Source organism: Theropithecus gelada, chromosome 18 (assembly GCF_003255815.1).
Source record: "Theropithecus gelada isolate Dixy chromosome 18, Tgel_1.0, whole genome shotgun sequence".
Taxonomy (NCBI): domain Eukaryota; kingdom Metazoa; phylum Chordata; class Mammalia; order Primates; family Cercopithecidae; genus Theropithecus; species Theropithecus gelada.
The window spans coordinates 58,637,876-58,652,088 of record NC_037686.1 but is presented as its reverse complement, the minus strand read 5'-3'; the positions used below and the strand labels follow the sequence as shown (position 1 = coordinate 58,652,088).

Here is a 14,213-nt window from a genome sequence, read left to right as displayed (position 1 = left end):
AGCAGAAGCCTTGTTCCAAATTGCAAAACTATCCCCTGTCATGATGATACAAGAACATTTACTTTCCTATTGGTTAAAGCCAATTATCAAATACAATTGGCCTATGATCCTCACCCTCCATCCTGGTTCATAAAAACTCTGCAGCCCTTTGCTTTAGCCAAATTGAGTTTGGACTGAGTCAGGTTTCTCTCTCCTATTGCAACAGCCTTGAATGAAATCTTCCTTACCTGTTTAACTGTCCTGTGCAATTTTTGCTTTCACAGAAAGTGTTTTTGGTAGGTAGATGAGGGCTCTATTTTGAAATTTTTGGGACTCATGAATTTTAGCAAGAACTTATATTTTCTAGAGAAGAAGGTGAGAGAAAGATAATATATAAACAACAAATACTATATTCTATCTAGGTGCACGCTGTTGTTGCATTCATAGAGGTCTATGGGTTATGGGGGACAGGAGCTCTGGAGGCCTTGCCAGCTCTGTGTATTCTCTGCAGCGGAACTGACACTTTCTTATCATTCTAACGGTACTAGACTTGAGATTCCTATAACAGGATCCTAATTTTATTAATCTTACAAATCTACAATAGATATGATTATTTTTGAATAAAATAGAGATTTACTGATTTACAGAGAAAAAAAAAAATCTAAGGCCAAACAAATTACCTGAAAAACAGTAAAATAAGTGTAAGCAAATTCAGAATAAGCAAAAGAGATTACTGGTTGTCTCCATGTCTATTTTATACTTTTATGACAGTCATTATCATTATTATTTTAATTATACTTGAACACAGATATTAGGACAGTACATGAACAAACACTTGCAGTTTGCAAATATATTATTACCAGTAGATAGAAAGTATCTGTGCTCCAAAGGTAGGTTGAAACAAATACAATAAATAATGCAGAAATGATTGGAGACTAAAACCATAAATTATACAAGACATGATCAGGAATACAATAATGATATAAATATCAGGAGATATTATTTTCATCGTAACACAAGTTAACATTGAGGAATGTTATCATCAAAGTAACCACAGCCATCACGTATTATTTTAAACTGAGCACAGAATTTCTGGCTCTGCCTATCCAGATTCTTATTCATACTTAGTTAACGAGTGTTTTCCTTTCTCTCTTCTGTTCTCCTGTCTGGATCAGCTTTCGCCCCCACAGAAATGTTCCAGTTTGATTTCTGCATTAATTAATTTCATACTGCTACAGTAACAAATTACCAACGTCTTACTGGCTTAAAAACAAATTTATTGCTTTATAGTTTGGGAGGTCAGAAATCTAAAATCAAGTTGTTGGCAGAGCTTCATTCTTTCTGGAGGCTTCGGGGGAGAATTGTTCCAGTGTCCAAAATCTGCAGTATTCTTGGCTCATACCCCCCTCCTCCATCTCAAAGTGCATCACTCCAAGCTTGGGTTCCGTTACTGTATTTCTTTTTTATAACACTGACTCATCCTTCTTTCTTCTTTAAGGAGCCTTGACTGCACCCAATTATGTGATCCAGGATAATGTTCCCATTAAGCTCCATAACTTAATCACGTTTCCAAAATTCACTTTACCACATAAGGTAAAACATTCACATATTCCGTGAATATCTTTTTGAGGAGGAGGCATTATTGTGTCTACCACAGCCTCCTACTGTGAACTTAGGTAGTCTGTTTTGATTTTATAAGCATAAAGCAGAAAACAAGGCTTGGAAAGGACGGCATTTCTGCCCAGCATCTAAAACCTGGTTTACCTTACAGCTCAGGCCAATTCCCATACTATGCTGAGGTCAATATTTTCCAGTGTGCACTATAGCTATACCCAATGACTTCTAGAGGGTTTCATACATTGTCTGGAAAGCAGAATCCACATTATGACCTGAAGACAGCTTAGCATATGCTTTCCTGGAACCCTTCATCAAACAGTGGCAAATCTTAACTGATCTTGATCAATAAAATGACTTTGTGAGATAGGCTAACAGAGGAGAAATGATGATGAGGGAAGTAGGCAGATCTGAGATTCAGTATTTTCTTTGCCATTTCATGAAGTGTAACCTGAAGGTTAGTTAGTCTCTCTAGAGCAGTGCTGGATCTCAACATATTTTTTTGACTTTCCCTGTGTCCACAATACCGTATTGCTTCTTTCTTCTCAGGGATGTTTTTCCCTTCACTACCTGAATCTAGGTTGTCCTGTGTCTTGCTTGGGTTGATATAATGTGGCAGAAATTATGATGTGCCAATTTTGTCTAACAGCCTCAAAAGACCATACAACCTCTGTTCTTACCATTCTTGACATAAGCCCAGGTTACCCAAGGGATGACAGGAGGCAGAGGTCCAGGCCCCTTGTTTTCCGGGCAGACAGACAGCCACCTTCATGGAGGCAGAGCCACCATGCTGAACAATAGCTGACGCATGTGTGAACCCACTTAAGACCAGCATAAAAACATTCTACTGAGCCCAGGACAAATTAATGACCCACAAAATCATGAGCTAAGGAAATTAAAGCACCAGGTTTGGGGATGATTTATTAAGCAATAAGGTGGTTGATACAACCACAGATAGAAAGAGAATGAGAGTTGGTGACCAGTTTTTGTCAGGTGATGGTAGCATATCCTGATAAAATGAACCAAAATAAACTTGAAATGGCCAAATTAAACAGTGGAGGAGAAGTCAGATCTTGACATGGGAATTTCTTTGAACTCAGCAAGAACTCCAGTTCCTTGACTATTCGAATCTTTGCCTTATCCGTTATGTCCCATCATTACTATGTATCATAGATGTCAGGATCCATCAATTCTCTCTTCTATTGATAATATATGCAATTTCTTCTATTCATCTAAATATAAAAATTTGTTTATTAGCCTTTTTAATAAGTTATTTTTAACTCCTCTTAAAATACCTTAATTCTGGAAGAATAAAACAGTTTGCCTTCTCTGAGTCTTTCTTTGCCACGATAACTTACATTTTTCAGTTTCACCAAGAATTGTCTAAAGCCTTCTTTTCATCATTTAATGTATGCCCTCCATGGATGTTATCAATGGTCTCTTTAATTTCGATTACCATGCATGTGCATATAACTTCTAGACCTAACAATGTACTATAGACCTTTTCCTTGAACTACAGACCTATGTTCATGACTTCTTAAACATATTTACCTTGCTATTACAGTGCATCAAACATCACTTGCTCCAAGCCATCCTATACATCTCCATCCCATTCTCAAAGAACAACACAAGTATTCAGCTATTTACACAAACTAGAAACACTGGCTTTGTCTTTAAATTCTCCTTTTAACCTTCCTCATACAATTATTAAATTCTCTCCTATCTACTTCCTACATATCTCTTTCTTGGAATCCTACCCATTGAAATTGACCCAGGAATCAACACACCATGGGAGGGCTGGGGGGAAAGGAAGGACAATTTTACATGATCTGTGACTTGTACTCAGCAAAATAAATTCCATAATGGACTCACTGGAAAACATCTTTGATATACACATATTCTGAGAATACTGCTATAATAACTATCAAAATTAAAAAAAAAATCAAACAAAAGCTGAAATACTCTTAAGTGAACAAAATCAACAAAAGTTGAAATAATCCTAAGTGAAAAAAGTCAGTGCCTTTTGATCAGGTCAAATGTGTCAACATGTAAATTAGTATAATTTTCTTCAAAGAATGTTGATTTCTTATTTTCTTTTTTTTATAAAACTCTATGTTCATCTCTACTCTTGACTACTCAAGCACAGGTAAATTTATACCTTAATTAGCAGAAATAAGTCTATATACACAAACACACACACATAATGATTAAAACAGTATATACTTATATACATAGTAACAATGATTGAATTAAGTGGAAAATATAATCTGAAGTCCAGAAGCTCACCAAATTTTCTTGGCCTTGAAAACTAAAATAATCCAAAATTTATGCCTTATAATGGTCTAATGAGAGCAATGTCTTTGCTCAATTTTAAGAAATATGCATCCTGAGCAGCAGGATTAATTGAACAAAATGTTTGAAAGAAAATAAAAATGAGAGGAAGAAAAATAAATTGGAATTAACCTTGGTTTGATTTTCTCTCACCACATATCAGCAACATTTATGAAATACTAAATGAAATACACATTTGATTGTGGAAATTAGCCCTCAATATTGCAAGTAATAGGCAAAAGAAACATTTCAATACAAGATAGTAAACCCCAGATCGTCCACATCTGTGCAGCTTGAGTTGAAGGTTGGAAGGACACTGTGCTATCTAACTTAGCGCAGTGAATGGCAGGCAGACGGCATTAACAGCGCCTCCACATCTTGCTCTATTATTTTGACTTCATTCAGCCTTTCATAGGGTATGGATATGAGAATATTTTGAATCTAGCACAGCAAAATTAGCCTTTAAAAGCCTAAATGTCTTAATAGTGTGACAATGTGGACCACCAAAGAAACCACATGTCAGATACTGGATGCTAGTGTCTTTCATAGGAAATTAATTTTGAAAATGCTCATTTTTTATTCTATAGTAACTCCATAGTAATGTGTTTTATAGAAAAAAATCCATATTTAATCACAACTGAGGACTTATATTGAAAACTGAGGTCCATTGGAGGAGAGCCTCCTATTATATTAAAGAAAAAAATTGAAAAAAACTGAAGTACCTAATTTTAAGTTATGATAGCAAATGTAAAAAGAAATAATTCTAGGTAAAACAAAAACTATTGTATTCACTCAAATGTGATAATCTCTATGTTTACACTATGTAAATTTTCAAGTCCTATTTAACTGGTTATAAAGGGTATCACAGAAGCATTCATAAATGGTCAAGAAATAGTATTTGCATTGCTTTAACTGTTTAAGATGAAAATTTCATCATCATTTTTACCTTTAAACTATATAATTAGGTTTATTCTTATAGGAATGATTAAATCATAAAAAACTCTATGTCATTATTTACAGCAATCTTTAGCCTTCCAAATTCTGCACATTTTGTCATATTAATAAATATTTTCTGTATAAGATATTGACACAATAATAGAATAACCACCAGCATTTTTTCGTGTTTCTCTATTTATTCTTTTTCAAATATTTATTTTAAAAATGATTGCTTTTGTGTTTTTCTCTTCCTGCTTCTAAAATTATTCTATGCCAAGTATAGCACATTCAGATGCTGCAACATACAATGACAATTTTCACAAACTGGAATAAATCTCATTGTACATATAATAGTACATTATTTATGAAAAGGGTATGGACCAAAGCTTTATTATAGTATAGAATAGAGAGAAAATAGATTCAGATGATTATCAAGCATGGTTTGCAGGTAGAAAGTAATTTAATTCCAATAGAAGTTACTCTATCCAGATGGACATTGAAACTTGATTGTCCAAATGTGAAGTAATATTGAGACATTCAGAACCACCAGAACAAGCACATTTATGACTTATAACAAAAATCTTGTCAACATCTGAGCAATGTCTGATTGTAAATGTTTTCTTATGTGGAGAAGGGACTGGGAGACCAACCAAAAAACTGTTCGTTTTGGTGGACTGCTATCTCAGTAAAATTTTAAAAATATTCTGCAGTGATAAAAGGAGGCCAAATTTATCTCTTTTTTTTTTTTCCAGAATTTCTGAGTTTTAGTCTTCCAACTCAGATTCAAAAATCCATTCTAAATTTCACATACAATGCCACTACTTTCTGGGACAGAAAGAATACTGAACTTAGGGGACTCATATATTGTTTTGCAGATCTCTCCTGCTGTGAAAGGTCCCTGGAAAAGTTTTATCTAGGGTATACTGTAGGCTCCATGTTTATTTAAATCTTGGTAAATAGAATTGAAAATCAAAATCCTGTCTTGTTAGGGCCACAAACAGTAAACTGTTAGTTCAGACTGAGGAATCTTAAGAACAAGACTTCCTTGATTCTGAGAAAACAACTCCAAATAAACTCCAGTTACAAAATGGTAAGCAAATATTTTCTTCTGAAATTGAGTATAGAGATACCGTTGGCCTCACGATGGAAAGACACCTGGAAATGGGGGTAAAGGCTGCCTTTGTTGAGCCAGCACATCACATTCTTTTAAGATGGAAGGTTTTAGGGATGTGAATGAGAGTGATGGATATTCCTTACATAGGTCCTCACAGGTTGCTCTTCCATGGTTAGAGTAAGCCCAGAAACTCACACAAATGTTCTCATGAAGTATATACAGTGAGTGTATTCATTTTTAACTTGTTTTGTAGCTCTCATTATTGAAAGTTCTCATTAATTTAACAAAATTGTGATAAATTATTTTAGAATTTCTAAGTATATAATATCATTCTATAATAATTATTTCACTGCTTGCTTTCAGTTGCTGATATTATTCTGTTTCCCTTAGTATTAGGTAGATTCTTTTAAGACTAGTTGGAATAATAAAAATATATAGTTTTGAGTTTAAACAGCAATTTTTTAAAAAGATGTATTTAAAAATGAAGAAGTTAGAAGCAGGTTATGAACTAGGTGTGGGGGACATAAAAATAACTTAAGAAGTGAAGCAATGATCACTAAGCTTAGGATAATGTCAAAGGGAAAATAAACAGCCAAGAGCTATCATGACAGGAAGAGGCAAGGAAAGAAATTTAAAATAACTTCAAGGCTAAGAAAGAATAAGAAAAGACAGAAAGAAGAAGGAAAGAAGGGAAGAAAGAAAGAAAAGGAGAAAGAAAAAAAAAAGAAAGAAAGAAAGAAAGAAAGAAAGAAAGAAAGAAAGAAAGAAAGAAAGAAAGAAAGAAAGAGAAAGAAAGAAAGAAAGAAAGAAAGAAAGAAAAAGAAAGAAAGAAAGAAAGAAAGGGAGGGAGGGAGGGAAAGAAAAGGAGAAAGAAAGAAAAAAGAAAGAAAAGAAAGAAAGAAAAGACAAGAAAGAAAGAAAAGACAAAGAAAGAAGAGTGAGAAAGAGAAAGAAAAAAAAAGAAAGAAAGAGAGGAAATGTATTTATAACCAGAAAGTAATAACTTTTTAAATAAATATTGATATTCATTATAATACAGTCCTTCGAAAAGAAGCGAAAGGCTTGAAATGAATTAAAGTTATCACAGACACTTCCGTGAATAAGTGTTTAAGGGAAATAAACAAATATTTTAATTTTCTACTCATATTTTATTGAGCTGCACCTAAAATACCTTACAATATGTATCATGTGTAATCCATTCTATTTGCAAAGCACTGTACCTATATGTTCCTATTTATCTACAGCAGTTTTGTGAAGGAGCATTAAGAGCCCTCTCATTTATATTACCTCATCTGTTGCCCACATTCCCTTCCTCATTTTTCTCCAGTGAAATTGCCCCAGTTCTTCTTTCTGTATTTAGCAGGTTATCTCATAAGTGAAGACTCTGCACAGGTGGTTACCTCTGTGCCGCTTTTCCTTGTCTATCTGAGAAAAACAGTGTTATGCATCCACTATTCAACTTCTTCCTCAGGGCATGTTCAAATCCTTGAAAGCCCTGATAGAACTGACCAGTTGGCTGACAGATGGGGCCTGAGTTCTCCTGGACACTTCTAAAAAGCCTTGGATATTTATTCAATCCTTGTGACCACAGCTAAGTCTATGAAAAAGATCACAATATTTATGGAACTGGGACATCTACATTCCATGATTAGACCAGTTCCCATGACTGAAGGGACACACACACACACACACACACACACACACTCCCTTCCTAGAAAAAAAAAAAATACATCTTGCTGGTCCAAGCACTATGCTTCTTCTGTTTACTGTTTAAAGAAATAACAGGAGCGGTTTTTTAGACTCAAAAGATGAGTATGGTAGGGGGCATGAAAGCAGAGCACAGGGGAGTCAGCAGGCAGGGGGAGGTTTGAAGAACTGGAAAAAACTTTACGTTGCTTTCCAGGAATTACAAGTAGTTTAGTGACTGCTCTAGATTGTTGAGTGAAACTGAGGAATAGTGATATGTATCTGGCAACCATGAGTCTGAAGCACCACAATTTTTTTTTTAATTTTACCTATTTCAAATAGCAAAGTTTCAAATATCTCGTTTTAATACCCATGTATCCTATTCTGATGACTTAATGATCATAAAAATTTTACAGACCATACTGCTTAGGTTCATGCCTTCTGTTGCTATATACATTATTTAACTTTTAGAATCTAATGGTTTTGCCTCAGAATGGTAAATATATTATCCACATTAAGATAAAACTTAAAAATCAGATCTATTTTCCTCACTAGAAAACTGAAAGCAAGTTTAAGAGATCCCAATTCTAAGCATCTAATAGTTCTTTGCAGTTCATAGAAAGCATATGAACAATGTTTGAGGATAACAGGACAAATCCTGGATTATTCTGGAACCAATTACAGGGTAAGAGGCATAGAAGCTACACATAAACTTTGAATTATATATTTCAATACATTAATAAAATAATTGCTGAGAATAAGAAAATTATGAATTAATGGTAAATTTTCATCTAAAAACCAGATGAATATACAATTGACCCCCGAAAAACATACGGGTTAGGAGAACCACCCCCGACACAGCCAAAAATCTGTGTATAACTTTGGATCGCTCAAAACTTAACTACTAACATCCTACTGTTGGCCAGAAACCTTACTGATAACACAATTAGCCTATTAACACATGAATAGACTAATATCTTCATATATTTTAGGCATTCAATACATAACTACTTTTTCTTAAAATTTTCAAGATGTCTAGGCTACATAAGTCATCTGTGAGTATTTTCAAATTGTCACAAATTAAAGATGGCAATATAGTTATTGAAAAAATATCCATATATCAGTGGACCCACTTAGTTAAAGCCCATGTTTTTTAAGGATCAACTGTATAACACTATAAGCTTAAACTGCAGTAAAACTCAAATGTATCATTTCCACTATTTTTAGTCAACTCCTACAGAAGTTATTTACTTATGTTTGTTTATTCTAATGCAGATGAGAAAGTAGGATTGTTTGGACACTGGAACATATTAACAGACAATAAAAAATTGTAAAATTTTTGAAAATTAGTTTGGAGGTGGAGGGAGCTTTGGAAATAAAACTTAAGCTCCTATATACGAGTTAATTTTCCACTATCTAGTATCTACTCAGAACTACATGGAGAAGAAGGAGTGTAGGAAGAAAGCAAAAGGTAATATTTGCTAAGCCTAAAGATTTTTAGCATGAAGAAAACTGAGATTTTGTTTTCATTTATCTCCATGTTGATATTATCTGCTCTGTATAAAAGCACCATAGGTATTTTTAAAAATATTTTTACCTATTTCAAACAGCAAAATTTCAGATATCTCGTCTTAACACTCATGCATCCTATCAGGATGAATTAATGAACATAAAAATTGCAGACCATACTGCTTAGGTTCATGCCATCTGTTGCTACACATTATTTTACTTTTAGAATCTAATGGTTCTGCCTCAAATGGTATATATATTCTCCACATTAAGATAAAACTTAAAAATCAGATCTACTTTGCACGTTAGAAAGCTGAAAGCAAGTTAGTGCCATCCCCTTAAGAGTAATAAACTATGACTAACTTCTTAGTCTAAATTATTGTTCATATAAACAGTGTATTTAGGCTCAAAATAATATAGAAAATCATGATAGCATTCAACATCTGAACTGTCTACTGATGTGTATAAAATCCCTGGGTAACTAAATGTTATTTTTTTGACCTTTGATAGATACTCGGTTTGGTTCTACACTTCAGAGTAATTCAGGATGAACAAGAATTGTTTCATTACATATGAAGATTTACCTTGGCTACTTATGACACAGAAGTAATATGAAATTTTTCACCACTGTTGTTTCTTAAGGCTCTCCTGTACATTCTGTGTGCTTAATTATTCCTAATCTTTGATGTTATATAAGAAAACAAAGAATTAGACAAGTATTTATGTATTAGAAGCCATTTAAGAAGATAAAATTTAATTTTAGTTGCTAACAATCACAAGTAAAAATAATGGAGTTTTGACCTCATATTCCGTGAAAAAATTGTTAAAATATTTAGCTAACTTCTCATATAATGGTTGATGAATAAATATTTAATAATAACCAATTATTGACTTTTATTAGATTCAAAGCATCACTCAGATTTTGGGCAGAGGTAACGAATCTCTAGTATCAAAACCAAAAATTCTATTAATCTAAATTTTTAAAAATTTGGAATGTTTTAAAATCATAATTTATTAAATAGAAGATTATATCTTTCTTAATACCTAAGAGAACTTCATACATGAAATTTGGGCCCACTGAATACCCTGTCTGTGACTTATTTCTACATTTGTAAAATAATTACCATCTCTAATAATAGTCACAGTAGATTATACAGTGTTTTTAATGAGATTTAGTTCAGTTTGGCCTTTGAATAACTCTTTTATATATTTAACAACATTTCAATTATAACAATAACTATTGAATATTACATATTATTGAAAAAGCAGTAAAGGTAAGATCTAGAAATGATACTACTAACATTTTAACATTTTTCTTGTAATCTGTTATTCTGTATAAATATACTTTTTATAAAATGTGACTTTGTAAAAGTTTGGATACTGCCTTTTTAATAATTTTTCAATAAAAATTTTCATATTTATTTGCAAAAACAACATCACCACATTACTACAATGATGGATGCAAATTTCTTAATATGATAATATCAATTATTTACCATTTCTTCAATTGTTCAATATTTTATAATGTTTCCATATTTTCAGTGTCCTAATAGTAGCTTCATGAAATTGTTGAGAAAATAAAATAAAGCCTGTAAGTTACTCAAAAACAAAAGCCTGACAGATATTAATTGCTAGCTGTAAGAATAATGATTGTGATGCTTTTCTATTGTTGTAAGTGATAATCAAATTTATCCTTGCAATTTTTTCATGAGTTTTATGCTTTTAGATGACATAATTTTTAACCTAGGTTTTTTTATGTCTCCTTTTCTAACAATTTTCTAAAATTTCCAGAAATGATATAAAATTAGAAAATAAGTTTTATATTTCCTTTACTAAATCAAATATTTTATATTGAATTTAGAATTTTCAAAGATTCGTGCTACCTTCATTATAATATATAAAATACAGGTAGTTGTTCAATAAAAAGTTTCAGTTGCATTAAAAATTCTTGAATGTGAACAGATTGATTTCAGATGACTCTTTGAAATCTTTGAGCAGCATTATACCTTACTGAATTCCTTTTATTTTAGACAACAAAACAAAACATTTTACCAACAGTTGGCCTACTCTAGTTATTAAAACTTTTATACACAGATTGTAACCAGCTTAGCTAAAACAGCAGCTGTCCACTGGAAATAATTGCAGAAATGTATTTCTCATTGGTCTGAAATCAAACATATGTTTTCCTATAACAACTAAAATATAACTTTATTTATTGATATGTGCTAATTATTGAAAAGCATTAATTACAAAGTTATACACTGGATTTTCATACTGACAAAAAATTCATATCTTAGGGATCAATATATTGATATATTTTTAATGTTTCAAATAGTTGATAAACTAAGACTACATTTTGAAATAACAGCTTTTGAGTTATTATTTTTGATTAAATACTTGTAAAAAGTCATGTCTCTATATTGAAAAGAGAAGAGTCCATTTTCTCCTATAACTGTGTTGAGAACTAATTTAAATATATTATGGAAAATAATCTTTAGTTTAGGCTGTACTGACTTTCCGTCTCTTTCACACTCTCTAGAAATTACGATAGGTTTTACAACTTTTCATGCTCTTCTTGTATGAAATATTCAAGTCTCCCAATTACTATAAATTTTAAATGGCAATAATTGTTAATGTAGCAAGTCTTCAACATTTTGGTTTCTACTTGAAATTATATTATTTTCATTCATGGAGAAAATAATAGCATATGTTGTTTGCATACACGGCTTTTGGTTGATTTTAGGGTTTCATTAGTGGAACAGTCAGGGCAGAAACATATTCATCTCTCCAAATAGGTCTTTAAAACAGAACATTGCCAGTCTGCTTTATTTTTATAGTGCTATAGATAACGGCTGTGAGTTTCTTAAAGAATAGAATTGATGGGTGTTATTACAAATGTAACTCAAGGTTCCCTAAGAGTCTGACACCTAAAAATAAATGCATAGCTTATCTTACTAAAATTAAAATAGTAATGATCCCATATGGCCATTCGTTTTGTCTAGTGCATTCTCCCATCAAACAGACAGGACTTCTCAGTAATCTGTGGTAAGAGATAAATAAAGAAAACATTACCTTCTGTATAGTAATGATTCCTTCCTGTGTTTCTTTGTCAACAGAAATCTTAAAAATGCCCAATCCATCACCATCCACAATTCTGTACTCCATTTCAGCATTAGCTCCAATATCTGCATCGGCAGCTTTAATTCTGGCCACAACTGAGGCTACAGGTAATGACTCTGGGACGTTATATTGATAAGATCCTGTGAAATTCAAAACAAGAAATGAACACATTATACCAAGACAACTAATAAAAACTTAACTATTGGGTTATTTTGACCTCATCTTAGTGTAACTTCTTTTTATTTTTTGATAAAAAATATGCTCAGATAATGGAAAACAAAAGATGTTTCATATAGCCTTAAGAGATTTGATGGGGATGATTAGTTAATAATCATTGTGATAGCAGAAATAGATGGTGAGGAAAAGCAAGAGAAGAATCTCTAATTCCTGAATTTCTGGTGGTGAGAAATATCCTACACTGAAAAATAAAAATAAATTTAAAGTAATTATAATTGATATATAATTATTAAATGTAATTCAATATAATAATTACAATAATGTGTAAAACACTAGGAAATAAAAATAGAATAGATTGGGCTTCCAATGGGCAAATACAAGCCTAAATCGTTTTCATAACTTAATGTTGGAATTTTCTTAGCATCTTTTACCAAGAGAGTTTCAGAAAACTGGGTAAGAAAACTGGATAAGAAAGGATAAGAATGATCTGTGTGGGTCGTACGTAGAACTGATTTGGGCCACAATGGTCCAGGAGCCTAGGCAATATTAGTCGAACTGAAAAAAAAAAAGCCAGTAAAAGAGAAAAAAATAATTTTTAAAAATTTTTGTTTAAATTTTGTAATAACTCCTCATCGCCATCCCTCAAACTAAAGAAAAAGTTTGGGGGCAGATGAAGAAATACATGAACCACATCACTGAGAAATAAGGAAACACCTCAGCACACTATATTCCTTCACTATTTTTTCTCTAATCATTTACTTTTTCCTGCCTCCTCCATCTTTTTCCGTTTCCTTTGGTTGTTAAATTTTGTTGCATTTGTCCTGTCTTGGGAAGGGAGAAGAAAGGATTCTCTCTGAGAAGAACATAGAAAGGAAAATGTGTCTGTATGATGGAAATATGTATTAGACTGAGACTTGTTTGCAATTTTCTAGATTTTGTGAATAGTTACTGTTTGTTTTTAAAATGATTATAATATATGCTATTATTTTTGAGTGACCCCTTTTACACATCTCAAAGTGTCCTTTGTAAAATTCAAAAATGTCAAGGTTAAACTAGTGATTCAATGGTAGAGAAAAATCCCAGCAAAAATGAATAACAATGATATATCCTTGGCTTTTTTCACTTTAATAAGTTTGAGGGGAATCTATAATGGCCTAGAAAACCTATATCTTACTAAAATTCTACATAATTTTATCAATCTAGGCTTAAACAAAAAGAAAGCAGTTCATTTCATTATAAGCCTAAGATAACTGCATTATTTGCTTTTATAATTCTAAAAGTCCCTCCTTCTCCATGATAAGCCATCAAGATCACAATTAAGAATAGGCTTACTTAAAGAAAATAATGCTAAACTTGGGGTCACCTTTTTATATTACCAGGAGATATCATTTCTTGTATAATATAAATATTAAAACTATATAAGACAAAGATGAAAATTTTAAAGAGGCAGTCATTGAAGGAAAAAACAGTGACACTCGTATTTGGTCAGAAAGCTTCCTTTTTTGATACAATTCACTTCTAAATTCTGTTGGTAGGGAGTTTAGTTCCCATTTGTACTGGAAAAGCATTTTAGAGACATTGTACAGACATTGTAGTCTGTACAATCTCTTTATTTTCTTGAGCATTCTAAAGAAATAACACACTTAGGGAAAAAAGGGAACTAAAAAGAGAGTGAGGTGAAACGTTTTTTCAAACAGCACACCTCTGCCTAGAGAATTTTTTTTCTTTTTTCTTGGTTAAGTCAAAA

At 32.2% G+C, this 14,213-nt stretch overlaps 1 protein-coding gene across 3 annotated transcripts in view; it reads right to left on the bottom strand.

The window, feature by feature from the left end:
• The window catches only part of CDH7 (cadherin 7), a 131,697-nt gene that overhangs the window by 48,633 nt on the left and 68,851 nt on the right, over nucleotides 1-14,213 (bottom strand). For all 3 annotated transcript variants that reach the window (XM_025365415.1, XM_025365414.1, XM_025365413.1), the window contains exon 6: nucleotides 12,242-12,429. In XM_025365415.1, coding sequence (XP_025221200.1) covers nucleotides 12,242-12,429 — 188 coding nt within the window. The remainder of the gene's footprint in view (nucleotides 1-12,241; nucleotides 12,430-14,213) is intronic.